Consider the following 27108-nt stretch of genomic DNA (forward strand, 5'->3'; position numbering starts at 1 on the left):
AAGCAGAGTTTATTAACATTTCCTCCAGCCCTCGGGATCTTCTAATACTTATTTTGCAAAGAAGAAATATGAAGCCCAGAGAGATTAGGTAACAGACATATAATGATTACTACTAGTAGCAAAATCCTAGGCTGAACCCTCATCTATTAAATCGCAGTCCAAGACTTTCTCCACTGCATCAATCATCTGAGCACCGCAATGCAAATAAAAGTAGTATAGTTAAGAATGTGTTCCTCGTCCATATCTAACTTCTTATGCCTATCCAACAAATGTAAAAAACTTACTCTTCTCTTTCCCACCCTCCACCAGTCAATAAATGCACTGCTAAATCTCCTCACTAGGCAGAAGCAATGCCAGACTCAACGTCCTCAAGGCCGTAACACTATCCTAATGTCCCCTGGGTTGCATGGTAAAAAATTGCTGTGGAGCTACAATTAGCTATGGGAGAAGGATGAGTTCCACTTGAGCACTTCTCTTATCTCCACTAATCAGAAGCTTAAAAAAAAAAAAAAAAAAAAAGGCAGGGAGCAGGTGGCCAAAGCCATCCCCTCCAATCCATCACACTAGCAAAATCATGGGTTAACAGAGTCGTGGGCAGAAACGCTACTTTGTTTTTAAACAAGAGGAGCTGGCCTTTTAACACAGGGCGGGCTGAGGGAGCACCGGTGTGTGTTCACAGGTCTCGCCCTCAGCGTAACGAGAACCAACCAGTCCCCCTGGCAGAGAAATGTAAGGCCAGTGACCGACGTGGACCGGAGAACGAGCTGAGGCCTGAGAAACGGAAGCTTCATACCTCAAGATTTACCTTCCAACCTCCCGGGACTCAACACCGATTCCGCGCCCTAGAGGCGGGACACGGTAGAAATCGAGAGCGCGGCCCAAAGTTGGGCCTAGGCGAAAATCCGCATTCGCCAAACCCAGCTGTGCCCTGAATCGACACAGGCACCAAAAACCCAGACGCCGGGACCAATGGGGTCGGCAGTGCGATAGGGCTGGATGGGGACACCGCACAAAGGCAGAAACCGCACTGAAGGGAGGGGAAAGCGGAGGGGACTGTTTCAACCTGCACCCAGCACCTTCATTCATCCCCAGCGTCTGGCTCCCGTCGGCCACCGTACTGGACTGAGAGGAAGGCTGTCTGCAAAGGAAACCCAGAGACGTCCGCGCTGATGCAACGGTGCGCGTGCGCGGTCCCACCTCTTCCTTCCCGTCCCCTTAACTGCATTCCCGAAGGTTTAAAATGCTGCTTTCGGTTTCTTCTTCCAAAATCTATCACTTTTATCCTTTCCGATTAAATCTTTAAGCCCCTCTGACCTGCAGTTTCATCTTCACAGGATTTTTGTGGCACTTGAATGACATAACGTATGTAAAAGAAACGTTAAAGTTGTTTCCACCATCCTTTGACCGGAATACTAATGACTGCACCCTTCTTTCTGTCCCTGCCTATGCCTCCCTAGCGCTTAAGCTCTGGAATCGAAAGATTTATAGGCGAATTTAAAAATTAATCTTTTCCTGATCTTTCGCTCTTGAGCTCATACCCTCATAGTCACAAGTTAAACATCTTAGTTTCGGGTTTCTATGCCTTCGGGTCCGGGGTTGGGGGATGGGCAAAATGGGTGAAGGGAAGTGGGAGGTACAGGCTTTTAGTTATGGAATGAATAACTAACTCCCTTACAACATAGAGGTTATAGTCAATGGTATTGTAATAGATGGTAGCTACACTTATGGTGAGCCTAGAGTATAACATAGAGTTGTCCAATCACTATAGTGTACACCTGAAACCAGTGTACCATTGTGTGTCAACTATACTTCGATTTAAACCAGAACAAAAAACTTAAGGTCCATAGACCTTTAGAAAGTGGTGGATAGGGTTTCAGGAATTCCCTGGAATCTGCAAAATTGTGTGTGTTTGGCACTTCTGGAAAGAGGACCCAAAACTTCCAACAAATTTTCAAATGGAGTCTAAGCAGAAAAGATTAAAAACTAGTCTCTGTATATTTTCATACTATTTCTAGTTCCTGATTTAAGTAATGTGCATGTATCACCTGCTTACCAAATACTGTGCTACAAGCTGGGAGCAAAAATATTTTACAGAGAGAAATACAGCCTCATACTATATAGTTTCCAAGGCTTTCACAGAGTACTAATCTCCTAATAAAGTCTGCTTTCAGACTTTCTCTTCTTTCAACAAAGGAAGAAGAGAACTAATGTGTGTTTCATTGTTTCTCAAACTTATATCCACCTGACCTACAGTTTCACATTGTGACCCAGGACACACATGCTCATATATGCCCACATTTAAATGGAACAAAGTTTTTATGAAATAACACATACTACATATTATATGTTCTATTTCGCTTCTTTAACTTACTGGTCACAGGGCACCTGACTGGCTCAGTTGGTGGAGCATATGACTCTTGATCTCGGGTTTGTTAGGTTCAAGTCCTACATTGGGTGTAGAGATTACTTAAAAAGAAAATCATTAAAAAAATTTTTAATTGCTGGTCACTACACACTAAAATTGATTTCACAGTCTATTCGGTCACAAATTGTACAACATTGTCATTTTTAAGCTGATATTTATTGAACACTTGCTAGGCACTAGTATTTTATATGTTATCTGATTTAATTATCTGAGGTAGGGAATAGTCTCTGTTTTATAATTGTGGGGAAATTGAGACTGAGACAGAGGTTAAACAATTTAATCTCCCTGGATGGTCTTTTCACAGGAGGAATATGAAGAGAATTCATGGTTTGGGGGATCAATAATGGGAGAAAGGGGATGTGAACTAAGTGATTTTTAAGATCTCTTCCAACTCTAGGTGTGCCTGGGTGGCTCAGTCAGGTAAGTGACTTTGGTTCAGGTCATGATCTCTCAGTTCATGAGGTCGAGTTCGAGTCCTGCATCAGGCTCTGTGCTGACAGCTCAGAGCCTGGAACCTGCTTTAGATTCTGTGTCTCCCAATCTTTACAGTCTCCCTCTCTCTTTGTCCCTCCCCTTCTAGTGCTCTGTTTCTAAAATAATTAAAAAAAAAAATTTCTTCCAGCTCTACTTACAATCCTGTAATCACTAATGAAGAAACAACTTACAGATCCGTCTCAATCTAACAGCAGATCACACCCAGCTCAAATAAGATAGCTAGCGTGTAATGGTAATGAATGCTGACACTTACCTTCTTCCAAGTCCCCTTCTCCTTGTCTTCCAATTCTTAGCTCAGTGAATATCACCACTACCCAGAATTGTCCAAGCCAGAAACCTGGAAGTTACCCTAGGCTCTCGCCTGTTCCACTCATATCCACTTAGTCAAAGTCTTTGAGATCTACATTGTTCACCAGTGAAATCATTTTGACAGCCATACAGAACTCAGTGAAAAAAGATTTACTGATGGACTTTTGAGTTTTAAATCTGCTTTTTCTGAGGTGGTTTCTCTATACTAAAATCAACTTTTAAAGACTTTGCAGCTCAGATGCTTAATTAGATTAAGAACTTATAGAAAAGTAAATAATGCTACAAATTAGCCCTAACATTTAGTTGCCTATAAACCACAAAACCTTTGATTACTAAAGGGGCATATTAATGTAATTATGGTGTACACTTTGCGTTTGAGAAAGAAATGTTTGAGAAAATAATCCCCCTTTAAGACCAATGTGGCACTGAGGCTCATTACCATTTTACTCACAAAGATATTTTTTTAAAAAAGATTTTATTTTTTAAACTAATCTCCACATGCAATATGGAGCTCAAACTTACCACCCCGAATTCAAGTGTTGCATGCTCCACCAACTGAGTCAGTGAGGTGTCCCACATAAAGACATATTTCATCAACTCTATGGTGACTTTTTCACATTTTAACATCTCTGATATTGTGGTGTCTTAAGATCAGTAATGATCTTTTAAATTTTTTAGTGGTACATATAATGGTGTCTTACAATTACTGGTGTTTAGATTTGATGAAACACGTTGCGTAATTCCTATACTTAAGTTAAAAAATAACACTCCTTCCTAAGTGAAGTAAACATTCTCTTCTGACTGGCTTACTATGATTTATCCTTTTCTACTTAACTATTTTTCAGTAAGACTGAGGGAAGAAAAGGAGAAACAAACGGAAAGAAAAAACAATACTATGTTTCAGGCACACTAGGTGCTTTTATGTAGATTATTGCCAAGTAAATGAGCTTCAAGAAATTAGAAGACCTAGGTATTTAAAGGAAGACCAATATTCTTTAGAAATTGACTCATAGAATTTTGGAAGTACAAGGATCCCAGGAGCCATCTAACTCAAATGTTCTCAATATGGAACTCTTTTTATAATTATCCTCAACAGTGTCCTATTTTATCTTGAAATCCCAAAATTTCTTCCATTGTTTCACCCTGTCAAGATCTTCTGGACTCTTCTTTTACACTGGCTATCTGCAAAGCAGATCATCTCTTCATTTAATTTTATGGGTAAAATATTGAATGGAATTGGGTCCAGCCAAGATTCTATAGTATGTTAGAGACATCCCTTCAGGTTGATACAGCTCCATCAACAAGCCTTTTTTGGTATGATTGTTCAATTAATTATGAATCATCCCAACTGTTGAAACACTTCCCTGCTTTGGGATAAAGTTCATTTTCCTTAAGGTGGCACTCAAAAGACAGTTTTTCACAGTCTGAATTCTTAGCTCTGGTTTGGATTCCTGCATTATCTATCCCACCATAGTGCCTCTGTTTTAGTCTGTTGGAACTGCTGTTTCCCAAATCCTTCATGCTATTCGTGGACCTTCTCTCCCACTGTTCCTTTGGTCTGAAATTCCTTTATTCTCTTTATGTAGTACCTCCTATGTATCCTTTAAGTCTCACTTCCAGTGTTCCCTTGCTAAGAAATCTTTCCCAGACAAACCACCTATCTCTTAAAGTATCCCTCTTCAATATTCTCAAGGCTCCCTTTACTTCGTTCCATCATAGCACGTCACATATTGTACTACATTGTTAAAATTTGTTTCTCCTACCTTTCCAAAGTAAGTACTTGGAGGGCAGGAACTAAAGTATGGTACTTAATACTGGTTTGTTGAATTAATGATTTAAGTGTAACAATACCAGGAAACCTTATTAAATAACCTGAATATCCATTTCCATGATCTGTTTATTAATGCTGTCAAAATAAAATGTAGATTGATTTCAGCTATTCCTTCTTGTATATGCACTACATTGTTGTTCTTATCACTCTAGAGGGCTTATGGAACTAATTATGTATACACATGTATGTTTCTCAGCAGATTGATGGCTAAAAGTCAAAGGTGTGTATCTCATGACTAGTGTATAGTAAACAGTCTATTAAATAGTGCTTTAGTGGAACTATGCTGGTTTCTAATGAACTTGTTCATAAAGTGAAATAAATTATTAGTTTCTAGGACATAACTTTTTTTTTTTTAATTTTTTTTTCAACGTTTATTTATTTTTGGGATAGAGAGAGACAGAGCATGAACGGGGGAGGGGCAGAGAGAGAGGGAGACACAGAATGGGAAACAGGCTCCAGGCTCTGAGCCATCAGCCCAGAGCCTGACGCGGGGCTCGAACTCACGGACCGCGAGATCGTGACCTGGCTGAAGTCGGACGCTTAACCGACTGCGCCACCCAGGCGCCCCTAGGACATAACTTTTGAGAGAGAAAGAGAGAGAGAGAATGGGTAGGGCAGGGGCAGAGAGAGAATCCCAAGCAGGCTCCTTGCTGTCCAGCACAGCCCAGATTGGGGCTTGAACTCGCTAACCCTGAGATCATGACCTGAGCTGAAAGCAAGAGACAGACACTGAGCTTCCAAGGCACCCCATCTTTTTAAAAATTTAAAAACTGAGCAAGTTGTGCATTTTCACTATTCTGGAACCTTTCAGTTTTCCACAGCATTTCTGAAACCGTATCTACAAGTTCTTTTAGTACCGAGGATATATTTCCTTTGGACCTGACACCTTTAAATGCTTTAAATCCGTTAAGTATCTCAGATTTTATTTCATCATATGTGTGTTACTTTACGTTTTAGAGCTTAAAGACCCTTCAAGCTGATTTCTTTTTAGTCAGAGTAGGTTAGGACAGAAGGGAGATAAAAATTAAGTATTAAATACTTGATTCTTTGCATTTTTTCCCATGGATGATCTTGCTAGAAACATATTTTAAAAGTCCTGTTGTTGGGGCACGTGGGTGGCTCAAGTCAGTTAGCGTCTGACTTCACCTCAGGTCAAGATCTCATGGTTTGGGAGTTCAAGCCCTGCATTGGACACTCTGCTGTCAGCACAGAGCCCGCTTCAGATCCTCTGTCCCCCTCTATCACTGCCCCTCACCCCTCACTCTTTCAAAAATAAACATTAAAAATAAATGAGTCCTTTTGTTGTAAGCATTTTTTTTTTTGGGGGGGTCTGGCAGGTCTTAAATCACAACTCTTCTAGAGAACATAGGTATTGTATTAATCATCCCTCACATTTGTATTTTACAAATTTCTATGTTTTATGTAATCCTTTGAGGTGCACAAAGCTAACATTAGGAAGGAGTGGTTACTATTGTGTTCATATACAAATGAACAAATTTAGACCTCAAGAGGTTCAAAGTTTTGTCTGAAGTCAGCAGCTAAAAGGTGGCAAATCTGAGAGCACAAGAATACTCATCTAGTGATTGTTTCTACTAATGTGAAAATAGTCCCAAGTAACTAGATTGTACAGTTTCATTTGAATTTTTGCAGAACTCACACTTCAACTAAGTACTATAGTTTGAGGCATTTATCACAAGAAGTCTATTCAAATATTTCAGTGCCCTATTAATGTGCTAGATGTTGTGCTGGATTCTAGATGCATTAGTAAGCAAAACAGACCCAGTTTCTGCCTTCATGAGGTCATTTAGTAGGATCAAACATTCATACAAACTGCAAAAAACACTGTGAAGACTCCATACAGATTATTACAATATAAGTAAAATACTAGGGGGGCACGTGGGTGGTTCAGTTGGTTGAGTGTGACTACTGATTTCAGCTCGGGTCATGACCTCATGGTTGGTGAGTTTGACCCCCTCGGGCTCTGTGCTGACAGTGCAGAGGCTGCTTGGGATTCTCTCTCTCTCTCTCTCTCTCTCTGCCCCTCCCCTACTTGCGCTCTCTCAGGATAATAAACTTTAAAAAAGTATATTACTAGGGGACCTAGTCTGAGGCAAGGTTGTATGTGGAAAGTTAAGGCAAAAGTAACCATGGGGCTTTCAAAGAATTCAAATGGCCTAAGAGGCAAGGAGGAAAACACAGGAAAAAGCCCATCTTGATACTTGTGGGGAAGACAGGGGACAGACCATGTTAAGACTTTAGATATTTAGAGCAAGAAGCAGCCATAAAGGGTTTTAGACTAACAAGATAAAAAAAAAAAAAAATCACAGGTAATACAAACTGTGAGACAGAGAATAACTTAAGAAGGTAGAAGTTCCAACACCATATACCTCCTTTTAAAGGATTATTTTTTAAATTTTGCTGGCAAACACTATTTCAAAATGGACACAATTTGGGGGTTTGTCCTTACTCAGTTTAAGTTTGGACAAAAATATTTAAAATGGCTGCTCATACAATATTTTAATGGAGTGTTCATATCTGAAGACTTTATGTTTCAAAAACATTTATGTGATCAAAAAAGTAGGCCTGAGCTAAGCTTTAAATATCTGAAGGTAGCTTTGGACTAGAAAAAGGATACCAAACTGATGCGCCTAAAAGGAGTATGTATGTACACATATAACTTTCCTGTATATTAATCACTAATATGGTTAGAAAAATTAAAAAAAATTTTTTTTAACGTTTATTTATTTTTTTTTGGGACAGAGAGAGACAGAGCATGAACGGGGGAGGGGCAGAGAGAGAGGGAGACACAGAATCAGAAACAGGCTCCAGGCTCTGAGCCATCAGCCCAGAGCCCGACGCGGGGCTCGAACTCACGGACCGCGAGATCGTGACCTGGCTGAAGTTGGACGCTTAACCGACTGCGCCACCCAGGCGCCCCAGAAAAATTTTAATAAAATACTTCAGATGGAGATATTAAAAGTACAATTTTTAGGTTACCCTTTTTGACTTACAACAAAAAATACCCCTAATTTTTACTTAAGTTTCAGATGGAAATATTTTTAACAAAATGAGACACCACAATGAAGGCTTCATGAATAATTTATTCCATTTGAAGTTTTGTTTTTTGTTTTTTGTTTTTTTTAAAAAGTATAAACCTTTTCATTTCCTCAATCACAATTTGTACAACTCAGTGTTATGGCATTCGGCAGCAATAGTGTTTGTTCCTTATTCTTTTTTTGTCACATTAAAAAAAAAAAAAGCAATTGGACCATATTAAATGTCACTGCTAAACAACAACTTTAAAACGCCCCTTCATAAAGTGACCAAGCTATTTGAGAGAGTTGATGCTGACATGTCCAGTAATGACGTTACAATTTGTAGTTTAAACTCAGTAACTTTAAGGTCCACAAATCCAGTTTACTTTGAAAACTAAAACTATTTTAAAACTTCATGAATATATCAACCTGAGGAGTATCTTAGGTCCCAAATCCAGTTTTTTAATTAATACTCCACAAAAGAGAAAACATATATATGAAAATTTAAACCACAGTTCTGGGCCTATTAAAACACCAAGAAAAACCTAAAGGTTAAGATTTCCAGCTGATTGGGGGAGGAAGGGGTGAGGGACCAAAAAAAAGGTATGTCAAAAACATTTTTCTTTAATTTAGACAAACTAAAATCTTAAGAGGAAACCCAGACCAAAACATTACTCATGCAACATTAAATGTATTAATAGACTGGTATGCGATGCCATAGTGGATGAGTAGCAAATTATATGATGCAACAGCATTTAAAAACTTCCTTTTAATGTATTCAATTTGAACATTTTAAATAACGCAACATAGTATTTTGAATATTACAGTATTAACATAGTGCTTGATTAAAGATCTGCAAATCTTTGTAGTAACACATTAAGTTAAAAAATTACCTCAGAAGGTAAATATGAAGACGAAAGGAGAATATTTTAATACAGTAATCTGTGCCATACTGACAATTGAGTACGAATACAGCTGAGGATAATTGACTAAGTAGTAAGAGCTTAATTTTAGTGGTTTAAGAAAAGTTTAGAAAGATTTAAAAATTACAGCTACTTTAAAATTTAAGGATTACATATAAGTACACTTGGTGGCCTTCTGGCCAAACAATAAGGTGTACAGAAATTTATTCATACAGTGTTAATTCACAGTCCTGATAACTGAATGGCTTGCATAAGAAAGTATGGCTAGATGTTTCTCACTGGCTGGAAGCAGACATTATATAACTAATCTTTTTAAATGCCAAAATACTGTACTTCCACCCTGCTTTGTAATGGATAACTGCACAAAAAACAGACATTAGCACTGTAACAAAGAAGTCAATGTGTTGGTGATCAACTGGTATAAAGTATATATTATTTTGCTTACCATTTAAACAAACAAACAAACAAACAAACAAACAAAAAACTACCCATACTTGTCTGTGACAGTATGGTAGTAAGTCAGATCCATCATCCTGCATAAAAGGCTTAACTTTTTGAAATAAGTCTCTTGACCTTTTCTAATGGATATTTAATAATTTTCTATTTAAGTGTGAACTTAAATATGAAGGGAAGAAAAAAATCTTACCAGTAAATCTTATATATTTGGGAACTTCTCCCTGTTCCCAGATAAAAAGGAATTGTATACTGGGTTCCTTTCTTTATGGCTCCATATAAAAGAAACTGTCAGGGAATAATTTTTTAAAAATCTATCCTCAAACTGAGGTGTGTTCACTACAAGCTAGTGATATTAAACAACTGAGAATATAGCTTTTATTTTTAAAAGTCACTACTGAGCTAAGTTTATAAAAAAAAAAAAGAGGATACTTTTTATAGATATTCCAAATAAGCATCTTTTTTCCCCTCAAATTTCAGACAAGTTTTTTTAAGTATAGAACAAAACATGCCAACATAATCTGTAGTGTGCTAGCATAATTTAAAAATGAATGCAGAGATGTGATCTTTAAATTCTAATTTCAAAAATGCTGACCCTTGGAATTGCATTATAATTTTGAAGAAGTGATTGAAAACCTTTGTCACCAGTTGTGTGTTTTTTATAGAAAAAACAAGACTTGCTAATGTTTTAATATACACAATTTGAAGAAGTTATATTGTTTGTAAGAAAGTGATATTTAAGCTAAGCATATAGTATTTACAAAACAAGTTTCAGTAAAAACAAAACAAAACACACCGAATTACAGTTTTGTAAATACAACTGATTTTGTCCTTGTGGAGAATTACTGAATGTACAAATTCAGAATTTTTCTAGACTGCTTCCAAGAAAGATAGGTAGACTTGGTGACTGTGAATTCAAGTCAGCAACACAGGCAGGAAGCTAACTTGGACTCTCTTGTGAGCAGCACTGTAGAAACAACTTTTTAAAGGGGTAAAGCCTGCATAAAAGCATTTATCTTGGCATGTGCAAACAAGAAGGGGGAAAGCTGTATTGAAGGAAGGGGTGAATTAAAGTCCCTAAAATTCAAGTCCCTTCTTTAGGGAGGTGAGATCCTCCTTGGCATATGCCCTGCCTTAATCTGAGCTGTGTTATAGAAAAGTACAGACTCTGGTGTTTGGGACTGCCATCTCCAAACCAAGAAAATTAAATAAATAAAAAAGGCAAAAGGAAACAGGTTAAGTTTAGAAAATGGTTCTTTAACTAGTGGAATAGAGTCTGAATACCAGAATTCACTGAGAAATCTATTTACACCACAGTTTGATTGCACACACACATCCATACATATGCATACTCTCACATACATTCCCAATCTTTAATTTAAAAAACAAAAAAAAGTCAAACAGAGTGACTGTTCTTAAAATAATTTGTAAAATGCCTAGAGCTGGGCTAAATTTCAACCTTATAGCAGATCCTGAAGATAATTTTCATAATTAATATTCCCATGCCTAGATGTGCCACTGTCAAAACTGAAAAAAACATTTAAGCATGTAACATTAAACACCAAAATTAGTTTAAGCATTCAGTAGCAAATGTTTTTCTTGTAAAACTAAGTTTCTTTCACTGGAAATGGCCTGAAATATTAGTCATAGCCCTAAACCATAGTACAAAATATAACTGAAGAATTCTCATTTTATTCTAAGTTAAACCACCCAACAATATCACTTGTATATTGCCATCATGTTATTCTGTAAAGGTGTGATATATAAAATGCTGTAAGACCCAGTACCTTTTCAATTTATAAACACAGTGAACTTCATTACTGTACATGTACTCTGCAACTACAGCTTAGCTGTAAATCCTCCACACACAATGGTATGGACATTATTCCCCCTCTATCCCCATTAAACTGTACATCGAGACAATACAAATTTACTGTCCCACCCACCCCCTTACAAAAAAATAATACTCTAAAAGCAACCCTACTGCAACTTTTTAATTAAGACGATTACATATATTTTAGACCAATTGCTTTAAAGCAAGAAGGCAGTATAAACCTTCTAGGAAAATTTTTATAAAAGAGGTTAAGAAATATAAGACAATTTATACATTTAAAAACTTACAATAAATAAGAGATGCAGGCATTTTTGAATACTAGATACTATAATCCAATACAAGAACATCTTGATGTTCTGAAGCCATATGTTGAAATTCATTGTTCCTCATGTTTCCTCTCCATGCTTTTAATATTCATTTAACATGACTGGGTACTATGGCTCATTACTTTTCACAAATACTGTGACTGGAAAAAAAAAAGGTTAATTTTGCTACGAAAATGTTATAATACGTTTTGTATGATCAGTCATCATCCTAAAGAGTTCAGTATAGTCAATGAAAAATAGCAAGGTTTATAGCCCCTCCCCCCAAGTCAAAACAATATTTGTTGAAGTAATAAGAATTAGACCCCATCACAGATGACTTTCACTGAGAAGATAATTATAACTTAATCTTGCAGTGAAATATCTTTTTTCCTTGTTCTCTTCTTGCACAGTTCCATCCAATGAAGATCACAGCATATTCATAATAAAGTTATATAACTGATTCAGCACCACAAAATGAATTGGGAGACAGGAGCGTCTGTCCTGGATTGCAGGGTCACAGGTTAGCCAGGAGAGTGCATTGTACTGTTCCAAAACAAACCTGAAAAGTAAATAAACTGTTTTAAGTCCTGTATATACTTACACTGTAGATTTTGGAAGCAGTTTCCAATTATGGCATCTAAGATTTAAAGCCACTTTAAAAAATGGTGGAAGGTATGGAAGAGAGAGTCCTTGGGGAAATTAAAGATAAACTAATTTTCAAAAAAAAGTATTCTCAAAAGTAGACTACACATGCTAGAAAGACAAGGACTCATTCTGAATGATGTAATTCATCTAGAGATCCAAGGGTACACAACTATAAATTATTGACAAATAGGAGGAAAATACGTAAGGATCAACATTATACTCTTTCAAAGTTGCAATGGAGAACCTTTAATGGTAAAAAGAGCTATACCTGAGGACATCTGAAGTCTGATTTGAGTCAAGTGGGTGGGAGTGTTTACTGTGAAGCAGCTCGTCAGATTGCACTGAAGGCACGTGGAGGTGCAAAGAGGCCTAAAAAAACAGGTAATCAGTCAGCCAAATGAAAAAGTTCTGTTGGTTTTACCTTATTTTCCCAAGTTTTCCCAAGGTCTCGTCCTTGATGAAATACATTTTAGACCTATGTAATGAATGGGCACCACTATAAAGATGCTTGTTCTTCTTGTTTAAGTGCATAACTTATATTCAATCTTAATTTTCCTCAGTTCTATTGTTTTTGAGACCACATAATAATCCCTTTAAAAGTTATTTAATAGTTATTTTAAAAGTTAAAGTTATCTATTTTCTGGGTGCCTGGGTGGCTCAGTTGGCTAAGTGGCCAACTCTTGATTTCAGCTCAGGTCATGGTGTCACGGTTCATGGGATCGAGCCCCAAGTCGGGCTCTGCACTGATGGTGCAGAGCCTGCTTGGGATTCTTCCTCTCCCTCTCTTGCTGCCCCTCCTCTGATCGCTTCTCTCTCTCCCTTTCTCTCTCTCAAAATAAACATTAAAAAAATGAAATAAAAAGTAAAAAAGAAAATAAAGTTATTATCTATTTTCTGCATGTAACATGCCTAGATGTGTCAAGTAAATGTTTAAGGAAGCACTAAACTGATAAACCTGTCTACAGGTTACACAGAACTTAGACTATGCACATACACCTAGGTCTAGCACTGAAAAAGTCAGCATATGCAAGTATACTACATACAAAGCTACAAATTTTAAATAAAGCTACCTATGGTGGAATTGTAAGCACTCTAATACAGTATATAGAATGCCTTCCTTTGCCCATGCAATTTCATAATGGAGGCTTAGTAACAACTGCCACACCCATTTTGGTATGACAATGAAGAGTGGAAGAAAGGAATGTGGTACTCTTCTTCACATTTCAATTAAAGAAAGTGAATCATTTTGTTTATTGAGTCAATATATTAAGTGTGAAAAAACTATGAGAGATGGTGGTATTGACTGCAGAATACTAGCAGACTTCATTCTGTATAAAGTAAAAGGTACTATTTTATATTTAGGTGATCTCTACAACTGCAATAGATGTATAACTCTTCTAATATATATTCAAGAATATAACCAAAGAAATGTCTTTAACTGCCCATAACTCTTCATTTGTAAGTTATAAACAAGTCTCACATGACAGATCACTACAGATTAAATGAATATAGTCAGTACCAAAATTACCATTTAATTTCTAAGATAAAAAGGTTTTTTAAATCATCTAGGGAATAATCTATTATTTTTCTAAGCAAAGAGAAACACATCGGGTGGTTTTATTGCCTATGGTACAGGAAATAAAATGGAATGTATGAAAATAAAAGGTGAACAAAATTATGGTAAATTATGCCTTACCTGGTAATTCAGACCAGAAGTCCTAATCTTGTTACACTGTATCTGAGGGTGAATGCCCACTTTACACTATCCTCTCTGCAAATAAATATTGAGTAGAAAAGAATCTGGATAGTCCCTTGGACTTTTTGTAAAGTGGTGTTTCCTAAAAAAATGTTCCGTGAAACACTAAGGTCATGAATTATTAACTGGTGTTACACAATTGCTTTCTTGTGTATTAAAGTAAATTTGGGAAATAGTAGGTATACAATGTTATTTGCTGCTATTTTTCAGAGACTTTAATGTGCACATATGTATTATAACAACAAAAGGGGGCAGAAAGCATGTGTAACATTTCCCAAAGGACCAAAAAACCCTTTGTTTTATAGAAACACCAAGGACTACTATTTTGCAGAAACACAGTTGGGAATATGTTCTTGTAATGAGATCTATATAGACCACTGTACATATATTGGAAAGAGAGGAAAATTCATATGATAAAACTTTATTACCTTGGCTGACCTTCCTAAATATATCACCTCATTAATAGTCAATTCAGATCAACAGCTGTTGTATTCTTTATGTGCTACAGAAGTTCATTGCTTAATCTCAAATGTCACTGACTCAATGGTATGTTGGCCAAGAGTATCAAGATTTAATAGCAACAGGCTTAAAAGATAGCAAGCCTATTGGTTCAAGTACCCACTAAAAGCATAGTATCCAACTTTTACCCTACAATTAAAAATCAATTGGCAAGAAGTTAGGTTAGTTAGTATGACCCCTGGAATAAAATTGTCAACTTCTGGTGGGCATATATAAGAATAAGTGAATCAGATCTGAATTTCCTATTTTGGAAAAGTAGTAAGCAGCAGCAACAAACTCTGCATAGGGCTTTCAAATCTCATTTTACCATTATATGATGTATCTCAACCTTGTTACAGCACCTGCTAATGAACTTGTTTTGATAAAATAAGTCACTATGGGAGTCTTAGTACTTGAAAATGACTTAATAGTTTTAACACAGCAATTTACACAAAGCTAGAAAAAAATTTTTTAAGGAGGTAGTAAGTGGATCTAAGTATCAAATATTCTTACAAAATTATGAATCCTTTAATCCCCCAAATACTGAGGCATAACAGAAATACAGTATGATGTAATTCAAAGAATAACCATATAATCATGAAAGGATCCAGACTGTAATCATAGTCTACTAACCAATTTATGACTTTAGACAAATGAGTTTTTCTGAACTTTAATATGCTCACCTAGAAAATGAAAAGTTATTAGATTAAAAGTAATAGACGTTTTCACCCAGCTCTAAACTTCCATATGTGCAGCTGAAAATAATAAGAGCAAGGGTCCCAGAAATATGACTTAAAATTAATTAAAAGTTCAAACTTAGTATCAATTTAAAACGTGGAGCTGTTTCATAATTAGATAACTTCTTTGTGCTCTTGTCATATATTGCAATGCATTTGACCTTAGACACTTTTGTGTTTCTTAAGACTTAAGCCGTCGATTAGTATTATTTAGGAACTGGCATAAAAATGGAAATACCTTAAGAAAAAGGGGACACTGATATTGTGCTTGAGGACATGCTGACCAGAACCAGTCAGGTAAGGGACCCGCTTTGGCAGTTGACACAAAGTAACCAAGGGCCAATGGTTGCTGAAGAATATTAGTTACTTCATCATGAGATTCTGTTGAAAGTAGCCGATCAGTACCCTGACCCTTTAAGAGAGAAAAATTAAAAGTGTGTTAGTTCATTTGATATATACATGGGCACTAGATATACACAATGGCAATCAGTCTCATTATCTTACGATGTCAATTTAGAAAAATACTGAAAGATACTGAAAAAAATCAATTGCTATGTACTTAGTAAGAAGATCATAATTAGTAACAGTACTAAAAGAATGAGCTTTATTTCAAGAGTTTTAAAAGGAAATTAATATGCCAACTGCTTATGCTTGTATCCTTTAGATTAGTCCATGTATTTCTAGATATTTACATTAAGGAAATAGATAAAAAGAAGAAAAAGTGATATGCAGACAAAGGTTCACTGCAACATTACCTATAACAGACCAAAAAAAAGGGGGTGGGGGGATGCATGGGTGGTTCAATCAGTTAAGTATCTGACTCGTGATTTCAGCTCAGGTTATGATCTCATGGTTCACAGGATCGAGCCCCATGTTGGGCTCTGTGCTAACAGTGCAGAGCCTGCTTGAGATTCTCTCTCCCTCTCACTCTGTCCCTCCCCTGCTCTCTCGCATGCACACACTTGCTCTCTCTCAAAATAAACTTAAAAATTTTTCATTAAAAAAAAGAAAAAAAAACTTAAATGTCCAACATTTTGGGAATGACATAACAAATTATGGGAAAACAAGGTTAAAAAACTTATTATACTTATTTATACATATTGGAAGCTGTAACATAAATACATGTGAAAGGGAATTTGCTACAAGTACATATGGTTTTCTTAAAGTGATGAGATTACTGGTGCTTTTCCATACACACACACACACACACACACACACACACACACACATATTTTAATACTCTCACTGTTTTTTTAGTATTTTTTTTTATTTTTAATTAATCTCTGCACCCTCCTTGGGGCTGAAACTTACAACCCCAAGATCAAAAGTTGCATGCTCTACCAACTGAGCCAGTCAGGTGCCCCAATGATCTTACTTCTTTTTCCAGTTAAAAACAAAAGGAACGGATACAAGGTAAGATGGGGCAAAGATCCTTCCTTATTTTAAAGTCAGGCTCTAAAGAATAAACAAATAGGCAGGTTCTAAACATGCATACTATTATAATCAAATAAAAACTATATTTAATTTCACTCAAATAAAGATGTTACTCAAATGAAGCCCAATCAGTTTTGAGTTCAAATAGAAGAACAAGACAGCTGCTTCACAACACTAAACACTAAAAATTAGGATGGAGGGAAGAAGATAGTGTTTTTCCTATTCTTATGAAAAAATTAATATTTCTATTATGTTCCTCCTCACAGCCCTGATACAAATGGCAGATTAGAGCATATACTATAATCCTCAAATAATCTGGTCTAGCCATACCTGATTAGAAGCTATGGTGAGTGGACGAAGGACTAAAGCCAAGAAAACATGAAGTCAGGGACAGCAGAGCCTTAGAGACTCTTTATAATATATAATTCAACATTATCAACAATAGCCAAGCTATGGCAAGAGCCCAAATATCCATAGACTGATGAATGAATAAAGAAGATATGGTACATATACACAATGGAATATTAGTCATCAAAAAGAATGAAATCTTGCCATTTCCAACGATGTGGATGGAGCTAGACTGTATCATGCTAAGCAAAATAAGTCAGTCAGAGAAAGAAATACCATAGGATTTCACTCATATGTGGAATTTAAGAAACAAAACAGATGACGGGGCGCCTGGGTGGCTCAGTGGGTTAAACATCCAACTTCAGCTCAGGTCATGATCTCACAGTTCATGGGTTCAAGCCCTGTATCGGGCTCTGTGCTGACAGCTCAGAGCCTGGAGCCTGCTTCGGATTCTGTATTTCCCTCTCTCTTCGGCCCCTTCCCTGCTTGCACTCTGTCTCTCTCTCTCTCTCAAAAATAAACATTAAAAAAAAAAAAAAAAAGATGAAAATATGGGAGGGGGGAAAAAGAGAGAAAGGGAAACAAACCATAATAGACACTTTTTTTTTAAATAGACTCTTAATAATAGAGAACAAACTGACGGCTGATGGAGGGAGGTGGATGGGGGGATGGGCTGGATGGGTGATGGGTACACTTGATATGAGGAGCACTATGTGTTGCATGTAAGTGATGAACCACTGAATTCTCCTGAAACCAATACTGCACTGTATGTTAACTAGAATTTAAATAAGAATTCGAAGAAAAAATATGCGATTCAGGTATTAACATCTGTAAGACAAAAGTGCATGCAGATACTATAATTCTCACTTCTTGTTAATTTCCAAGGAAAAAATAGTGTTCTATTTATCAATTCATTACTAAGTTAATGAATGACATTTAGATTAAGTTTTTTAACAGGGTTACCTTGCCAGCATCACCTCCATGGGGGTAATGAGATCCTGGAGAATGTACGGGAGACCCCGTTGGAGATGCAGGAAGAATATTAATGATATCAGGGTCAAGATCATCTCCTGTGTCTAACAAATCAAAGATACCCATTCCATCCGCTCCATCTATATAGGAGAAAGAAAAAAAAAAAAAATATTCCATTTTTCACATCCTGTGGTCACTTGCAGAAGAGGGTTAAAATAAATTAATGAATTTTAATCAAAATGGGTTAATTAACATCTATTTAATGCCTACTATGTGATAGGTATTGTTCTAGAAGCCATATAAACAACTATACATTATACACAAGCACGTGGTAGTCTTAATAATGCCCTCCCCCAAAGATGTCCACATCCTAATCCCAGGAATGTGTGAATATGTTACCATAAAGAACTTTGCAGATGTGATCAAGCTAAGGATCTTGAGATGGGGAGATTATTCTGGATTATCCAGGTGGGTCCAATGTAATCACAAGGGTCCTAGTAAGAGGGAGGCAGTAGGGTTAGAGTCAGTGAAGGACGTATGATGATGCTATGCTGCTGCTGCTGCTGAAGATGGAAGACAAGAGGTGCAGGTGGTCTCTAGATGTCGGCAAAGAAACCGATTCTCTCAGAGCCTCCAGACAGAATCAACCTTGCAGACACCCTGACTTTAGCCCACTTAAGACTGATTTCAGACTTTTGACCTCCAGAACTATAAGAAAATAAATGTGTGTTGTTTAAAGATACTAAGCATGTCTTAATTTGTTACAACAGCAACAGTAAAATAATACAAAACAGCATGCTTGGAATGAAAATATATTTAAAATGGGACTATGCACAATTAATACTCTAGTTCTTTATTAAATAAAATATTCAAGTTACTGTAAAACACATTAAAAGAAGAGAATATTAAATACTCCCTACTTGTGACTTTAGAGATGTGCCGTGTTCTAAGGTAATTCAGGGAAACAATGGAATATCATTTATTTTCTCTTCTACTAAAATGTAATCTATTAAGTTCATCTACAAAAGCTATATCCCTACTATGGCAGTTTAAATAAATTACTGTATTATTTTGGCAAATCAATTTATAAAGGAATATAAAATGTGCCACAAAGTCTATTGTCTATGTACAGGTAAACAGCACAGGCAAAAACCTATACAAACATCTTATGATCAATGTTGCCTTTTAAAATAAGTAAATATTTTTGAGACAATTCATAGCACTAGTTCCAGTATCAATAAAGTAGAAGAATGGTTGTATTAGTTTCTTATTGCTACTTTAACCAATTACCACAAACTTTTTTTAATGTTTTATTTATTTTTGAGAGAGTGCAAGTGGGGGAGGGGCAGAGAGAGGGGGGACAGAGGATTTGAAGTGGGCTCTGCGCTGATAGCTGCAAACCCAATGTGAGGCTTAAACTCATGAACCTCATGATCATGACTGAGCTGAAGTCAGATGCCCAACTGACTGAGCTACCCAGGTGCCCCACCACACACTTAATGACTTAAAAAAACATATCTTAATTCTCTACAGTTCTGGGGGCCAGAAATTCAAAATCAGTTTTACTGGGCTGAAATCAAAGTACTGGTTATTAGGCCAAAATCAAGGTACCAGGAGGTCTATTCTCTTTCTGGAGGCTCTAGGGGAAAGCTTTTCTTGTCTTTTCCAGCATGTAGAACTATATTCCTTGCATTCCTTGGCTCATAGCCCCTTCTTTCATCTTCAAGGTCAGCAGCATAGCATCATTTCTGACTTTGCTTCCCTCTGTTTCCATCACATGGCCTTCTTCTTTTTTGTGTGTAAGCAAACGTCCCTCTGCCTCCTTCTTGTAAAGATACATGTGATTGCATTTAGGGCCCACCTGCATTACCCAGGATAACCTCTTCATCTCAAGATCTTTAACTTAATCACACATGTAAAGTCTTTTATGGTCATATAAAGTAACATTCACAGGTTTCATAAACATTTATAGGATGCAGATAGGTTTGGGGAGGAACTCTTCAGATGAATTAGCCACAATCATCAAGACTTACTTTATATTTGCAAACCTTTAAAGAACAATTCACCTACCATTGTTGGGATTAAAAGCTAAGTCCAAATTTTCAGTGGTATAAGTAGCTGAAGCTACTTGCACAGAAGCAGAAGTAGGGAACACAAGTATATGAGTACATGATGTGTCCTGTGGGGTATTTAGCTGAGATGTCTGCATGTTTAGAGTAGTACTTCTTCCAAATACAGAACCAGTTGACACAGAATCTGAAAAGAGAATTTTTTTTCTTTCAATAATAGAAGAATCAATTTTATGATACTTAGAAGTGCAAGTGCATGAAGAATTAAATCGGATATAAGCTAAGGATAGCTAACCTGGCATAATAACAAAAGAGCCTTGGGGTTCCATTGCTACCAAGCAAGCACTGAGAATGCTGGGAGAGTCTGCAGCAGATATACCACACATTCTACACATGTCCTTGAGCCTTTTACTTAGAGACTGCAAGTTTCGACGACTCAGCAAACTGCTCCAATCTGTGGGTATCAACAGTAAAAATATAACATCCAAAGTAACAGCATTGTTAACACCCTGTAGAACCAAAGTTAAAACATAATGGTTTTTAAGTTACTGCATTCCTCAAATAGGAATCATCATCAAACCAAAAATCTTGCTGACGTTACTCAACATCATACATTTTAATATAGGTCAACATCAACTGATCTGTTAAATAGGGGATGAGCTGCAATAATGGGCAAAAAGAGGAAAAAATGGAAGACAAAAAAAAAGGACAGTAGTAATAACACTGCCATTAAGTCAAAACAAAGTAAAATGTCCTTTCAAAATTGGAATTAGGCCATTTGTGAACTAGATATTTGTGATTCCTCTTTGAAAACAAAACAACTAGTTTTATAACCTCTGCATTTTATTCAGTACACTTACATAGATGTAGTCTGAACAGTGTATGAATTAACAATCAAAAGCACAATTTTACCTTTCAATTCTCCATGACCAATCCTTCCTAAGCGGCCAATTACAACTCTCCATGGTAATGAGCTCATCTGTACAAGTCCTAAGCACCACTCCCAAAGTTTCTGTAAACCAAACCTTCTAGCAGATCCTTTTTTCCGACGAGCCCTATTGTACAGAATACAAGAGACAATTAAATATTTCTAAAATTCATATGACATTTTAAAAGAGCTCAAATTTGTGAAAAACTGGTCCCTTAATTTTAATGCTTGACACTTTCTACATAGTCCTAAGCAAGAATATACATAAAATCATAGGTTATGCTAGTTTGTGTTTTTATAATACACATTAAAATATTTTAGGGGCGCCTGGGTGGCGCAGTCGGTTAAGCGTCCGACTTCAGCCAGGTCACGATCTCGCGGTCCGGGAGTTCGAGCCCCGCGTCAGGCTCTGGGCTGATGGCTCAGAGCCTGGAGCCTGTTTCCGATTCTGTGTCTCCCTCTCTCTCTGCCCCTCCCCCGTTCATGCTCTGTCTCTCTCTGTCCCAAAAATAAATAATAAAACGTTGAAAAAAAAAAATTTTTTTTAAATAAAATAAAATAAAATAAAATATTTTAATTTTTTTTTAAATGTTTATTTCCGAGACAGAGACAGAGCATGAGCGGGAGAGGGGCAGAGAGAGAGGGAGACACAGAATCTGAAGCAGGCTCCAGGCCCTGAGCTGTCAGCACAGAGCCTGATGCGGGGCTCGAACTCACAAACCGTGAGATCATGACCTGAGCCGAAGTTGGTCACTCAACCGACTGAGCCACCCAGACGCCCCAAGACATTAAAATATTTAACTTTTAAAATGAAAAATAGTTCATGAATCATCAAAATTCACCAGAAACACTGCTCTACACCAGAGATTGTCAAACTTTTTCTCTGAAGGGCCAATATACTAAGCTTTGCAGGCCAGACCATCAAGATTCTGTTGCAACAATAACTGCTGCTGCAGCATGAACGCAGTCCTTCAGAATACCTAACCACACAGTTGTGATCAGATTTGGCCCAAAGGCTGTGTGGTTTGCTAACCCTTGCTTCATACTTTAAGTTGAAGAATATCAAACAAAACACTATGTTTCTCAGACCAAACAACACTGTTGGGTTTTCTGCATATAAGTCCTTTATTAGGCAAGTACATAACATAAGCACTCTCTGGCTAAGCAATGACTGACTAAGTACTTAACACATAACAAGCATTATGCGCAATTTACATGTTATACCTCATTTCAGCCTAACAACCCTATGAGGCAGATAAAATTATTCTCCCAATTTTACAGAGAAGCTGAAGTTTAGCTGGCTAAAGTAGTTTTCTCAAGATCACATAGCCAGTAAGTGGCAGTGTCGGGATTTGAACCCAGATCTCTAAAACTCTAGAGTTGGACCTTTCTACTTCAGTGAAATGGCAATACTATCTTTGTACTGGAAAGGTGATATTATTCTTTCTCTACTCTTTCTCAACCTTCACAGATAAGCATACTATTTCCAAAGCTCACTAACTTAGCATTTAAAAAAAAATCAAACTTATGGGGCACCTGGGTGGCTCAGTTGGTTAAATGTTTGACTCTGGATTTTAGCTCAGGTCATGATCTCATGGTTCGTGGGTATGAGCCCTGCACTGGGCTCTGCATTGACAGAATGCAGTCTGCTTGGGAATCTCTCTCCCTCTCTCTGCCCCTCCCCGATTTGTGCCCCATCTCCCACTCCCTTTCTCAAAAATAAGTAAATAAACTTAAAATAAATAAATAAATAATAAAAACTGTGTCAAGGAAATAAGGTATGAAGTACTTCTCTAAGGTTTATTAAAAATAGCCAATAAAACATTATAATAATATAAAATTAATGTTTCTATATTTCATTTCTTCAGCATCACTATAATCTAATAGTCATCAAATATTTCTATATATAACCAATTTCTGAACTTAAAGAAACTGAACCTTTATATAATAAAAAAAATAATAAAGGATAGAACCAAACCTCAAAATTTTTTGAAAATTACTTCATGGATTTGCCTTTCAGGTTCTCTTAGTCCATGTTCACTAGCCTTGAAATATATTACTAGAAATGTCTATTAAGTTATAACTTAATATTAGGCTTACCTGTTGTGATCTATTACTTACAACCTTCATAAATAACTAGCCATGATACCTAATTACTACCAAGAAGAATTCTAAAAAATAAGGCCACCATTTTCAGAAGACACTCCAATATTTAATTTAAAAGGCAAAAATTTCAGTCAACAATTTTAGTAAATGAAGTTAATGCAGTTAATTAGGGACTATATTTTAGATGGCACATGAGAGAAATAAATGTCCTAGGATGCTTTACTAGATTTTTTTTTTTTAATTGCAGAGGCTCTCTCATTCCATGCTTCAAAGTTTTTTAGGCTAAAATCATTGTGTCAAGCCTTATTACATAGAATTTAGGTACTTTACTCTTTTCTATGTAACAAAAATCAAAATTATTTTCTTTCCATTTTTTTTAATGCTTATTTATTTTTTCAGACAGAGACAGAACATGAGCGGGGGAGGGGCAGAGAGAGAGGGAGACACAGAATCCAAAGCAGGCTCCTGGCTCTGAGCTGTTAGCACAGAGCCCGATGCGGGGCTCGATCTCAAACCACGAACCAGTAGATCATGACCTGAGCCGAAGTCTGACACCTCTCAAAATTATTTCTAATACTCCTAAATTATACAATATATTACCTACCAAAAAAAAAAGTGAATATCACCCACAATTCCAAAACTTAATGATATAACCTTCCAATTTTCTATTTTTCTATTCATTAATAATGAAACATAGTGTGTGTGTGAGAGTATTTTTAAATGGATGATCTAATGATACACTTAAGGAAACAGAAGTACCTATTCGGGACATCGATGTTAATGATACAAGTTTCTAAAAGTTCTCCATATAGATCTGTGCAAGATGCAAGAATCCATCTTTGATCATGTGATAAACAGTAGCCCACGAAAAGAACATTGTATTTCTGTCCAGCTTCTCCAAATGTTTCTCCTAGCTCTGTCTGTTTATCCTTCACTGGAGCCAGAATAAAAGGTGGTGTATAAAGTCGAATACACTCTGGTCTCTGTAAAATAAAAAATTAAGGTACTATTGGTACTATGCAATCCTAAAAATCTTTTACTGAAAATGTGTTATCTCTATTCAATTATAAGATAATTGGAAAATGAGAAATAAACAGAGGATTGTACTTAGTTTTGTATAAAATCATAAAATGTATAATCATTCAATAATTTTGGTCACAGAAAACATACTTACATCAGGACTTTTAAGAGCAGTTTCCATGGCTAAACCTGGACCAAAGCCAGTCAATGTTTTCACGTTGGTTGATGTTGGAAGTGGTCTCCGACACTGGGTAAAGGCCGAAAAAGCCAGGGATTTTAAATGCTGGGTATATATTTGTCTATCTTCGTGCTTCACAGGTTGCAACAGGTACTGACAAGGAACAATCTAAGAATTATAAGCAAATATTACAGAGTTAAACTTGTAAAAATAAAAATAAAAAGAACTGTGGGTCTAAATCTCTAAAAACTTTTACCAGAAAATTTAAATAAAACCTAATTAGAACTATAATCTAAAGAATTATATTTTATTACATAGGTTTTTAATAATTTTACTAACAGGTTATATAAAAACTTTAAAATTTCTACACAGCAGCTATATTAATACTGCCATTGATTAGTTCTGTTACAGTCTATAAAGAAATAATTCAAAATATCTGTAAAAAAGTTAATATCATTATTTACTACTTTTACTTGAAATCTGTCTTATTTAGAATTCTAGTTTATATAGGCCCATACTCTAGGGGTGTCTGGGTGGCTCAGTCGGTTAGGTGTCCGACTTTGGCTCAGGTCATGATCTCGTGGTTCATGAGTTTGAGCCCCACGTTGGGTCTGTGCTGACAGCTCTGAGCCTGGAGCCTGCTTCAGATTCTGTGTCTCCCTCTCTCTCAACAAAATAAACGTAAAAAAAAAAAAAAAAAAAATTATATAGGCCCATGCTCTAGTCTTCTATTTAAGCATATGAATTTAAAAATTACTTTATAAAAGCAACACAAGAGAAATATTTAATGTACTTAAATGCAATCTTTTTATCCTCTATTAATGTGATATGACTGTAAAATTTATCTTCATAAACTCCTGAAGATTTCTATCATAATATCACTTCAAGTAAAATATAATAGAACCTGGTTTTTAAAAAAATTAATTTGGATACAGAATAGTATTTTTGAAACTTCTATCTACATCAAATTGTTTTATATAAATTTAATTTGCAACATTTACCATTCTTACCTGTACAGAAACAGTACTCTTAATATGAGGAGGAAGAGTCTGGACCATTTCCAGAAAGCATCGAAGTAGCCCCAAAGTCCATACATTAGAAGAATTAGTGCTCTCGTCTTTATTTTCATAGGTAAAAGGATCAATTATATAAACGACAATTGCAGGTGGATAAGTGATTGCATGTGAATCACCATCTGTGGGGATGCCCACTTTATCCCGATCCATCGTGCTAAAATTTAAGGTAGAAATATATAGTTAGGAAAAAAAGTTGTACTGTACCTTTTTTGAGGTAGTATCAAAAGCAGGTTCTTTCCCCTCTCCCTGCCCCAAGGAGAAAAGAGTAGTTTATTAGGAAACGTAACACAGGATTACAGAGAATACATGTTGTGTGATATTCCCATTCTCTTCTGTGTGTTCTAGAAAAGGCTCACCACCCCACAGCTGCCACCTGAGTATGCACTGGGAAAATCACAGAAGACTTCAAGTCATCAGTGTTAACTACCTCCTTCCTTCCTTGAATCTCCTAGCAGACATGTATATACCTAAAGTTTTTACATTCTGGAACTGCCCCGTCATCTAGAACTCAACTTCCCCCAAATAAAACATTTTCACAAAACTGTTAAAAATTCATTTGTCTTTGTTATAACCTTTTAAAGCACTTGAGCACTACATTTTCACTCACAAAACTTGCCAAGTTACCTCCTGAACAGCTTTACAACACACTTAAGTAGACTTATAATTTCGCTACTCTAAACAATGTTCTTCTTTGGAAAATTAGTCCTATAGATAATTACTCCCATCAAGTTGGTTCTGTTTAACACACTAGTTTCTAAAGAGGCCTGGTACATATAGTTAATAACTACAGGAAATAGAGGATTTAAAAAGTAGATCCAGAAGGTGAAAGTGTTTTAGCCAATATATATATTTTTAAACATCAAGGTATACCTCAGAACACTTCAGTGACAAAAATATTTGGTCTTACTAAGGAATCCTCTTGATCCCTAAATACTTTATCCTCTCCCTTTTTTCTGGTGGTGTCAGAGAGCCTATCTAAAAATTAAGGGACATCTCTTTCTTTCCAAAGAGAATAGTAAAACATTGTGCACACAATTTCATGGTATACAAAGACCCTTGCATTAAGAGGTCTTGAATTAAAAAAGGGAAAAGTATTCCTAAAACCACAGAATATCAGAAATGCCAGAGCGCTTAGTGCTTTAGTGAGAAATCTGAGACAAAGGGAAGTTAAATGGGCTGCTGAAAATCACAAAGCACAACTAGACCAGAAAGGGACCAGGTTTTCAAACTTAGTCAATGTTCTATTACATTTTTAGACTATACTAATCCACTTCACACTTCATAATTTTAATGGTGAATGAGCTTCGTTCTTTGATGGTGATACAATTTTTTAAAAACCCCAAATCTATTTAGATATTCAAGATGAATGGATCCATCTAGGTAATTAATGGTTTGTTTTTACTTACATAAGTGAGTTTTTTAACTTTGAGCCAAATGCATCTAGGTAGCTGAAAGATTATTACCAAGCTCCGGCTAACCTAATCTATAAATCAAAAGGAAGCTCATTCAAAACCTTCTTCATAAAAGGAATAGAGAGCTGCCATCATCATTGTTGTCACTATAAATAACTCATATGTTTGGAAAGCATTGTATAAAGCACTTAATGTACATTATATCCTACTGCTCCCATTCTACATTAAAGAAACATGCTCAGAAATATTAGACAACTTTCCTAAAGTAAGACAGCCAGAAAATGGCAGAGCTAAGATTCAAATCTTGGTTATGACTCTT

General features: G+C 36.3%; 2 protein-coding genes and 1 long non-coding RNA gene across 5 annotated transcripts in view; 1 reads left to right on the forward strand and 2 right to left on the reverse strand.

The window, feature by feature from the left end:
• The window catches only part of INTS2 (integrator complex subunit 2), a 66239-nt gene extending 65071 nt beyond the window's left edge, over window positions 1–1168 (reverse strand). Inside the window, exon 1 of one of the 3 annotated variants that reach the window (XM_086686788.1) lies at window positions 1077–1168. In XM_086686788.1, coding sequence (XP_086542914.1) covers window positions 1077–1086 — 10 coding nt within the window. In that variant the 5' untranslated portion in view covers window positions 1087–1168. Of the gene's footprint in view, window positions 1–1063 lie in introns of all 3 variants that reach the window. The other 2 variants (XM_025919120.2, XM_086686789.1) reach the window with 2 other exon arrangements.
• Window positions 668–25918, forward strand: LOC147574227 (uncharacterized). Its single transcript, XR_015244033.1, has 3 exons — window positions 668–1362; window positions 2730–2845; window positions 25723–25918. It is a non-coding gene; the product is annotated as an uncharacterized LOC147574227 (long non-coding RNA).
• The window catches only part of MED13 (mediator complex subunit 13), a 110051-nt gene continuing 91084 nt past the window's right edge, over window positions 8142–27108 (reverse strand). Inside the window, exons 21-30 of the mRNA XM_086686786.1 lie at window positions 25312–25531; window positions 24278–24469; window positions 23863–24086; window positions 20982–21124; window positions 20365–20523; window positions 20071–20256; window positions 17992–18140; window positions 15485–15658; window positions 12524–12624; window positions 8142–12169 (exon numbers count right to left, since the gene is read on the reverse strand). Coding sequence (XP_086542912.1) covers window positions 12037–12169; window positions 12524–12624; window positions 15485–15658; window positions 17992–18140; window positions 20071–20256; window positions 20365–20523; window positions 20982–21124; window positions 23863–24086; window positions 24278–24469; window positions 25312–25531 — 1681 coding nt within the window. The 3' untranslated portion in view covers window positions 8142–12036. The remainder of the gene's footprint in view (window positions 12170–12523; window positions 12625–15484; window positions 15659–17991; window positions 18141–20070; window positions 20257–20364; window positions 20524–20981; window positions 21125–23862; window positions 24087–24277; window positions 24470–25311; window positions 25532–27108) is intronic.

Source organism: Puma concolor, chromosome E1, assembly GCF_028749965.1.
Source record: "Puma concolor isolate L17-30 chromosome E1, mPumCon1.1.hap2, whole genome shotgun sequence".
Lineage (NCBI taxonomy): Eukaryota > Metazoa > Chordata > Mammalia > Carnivora > Felidae > Puma > Puma concolor.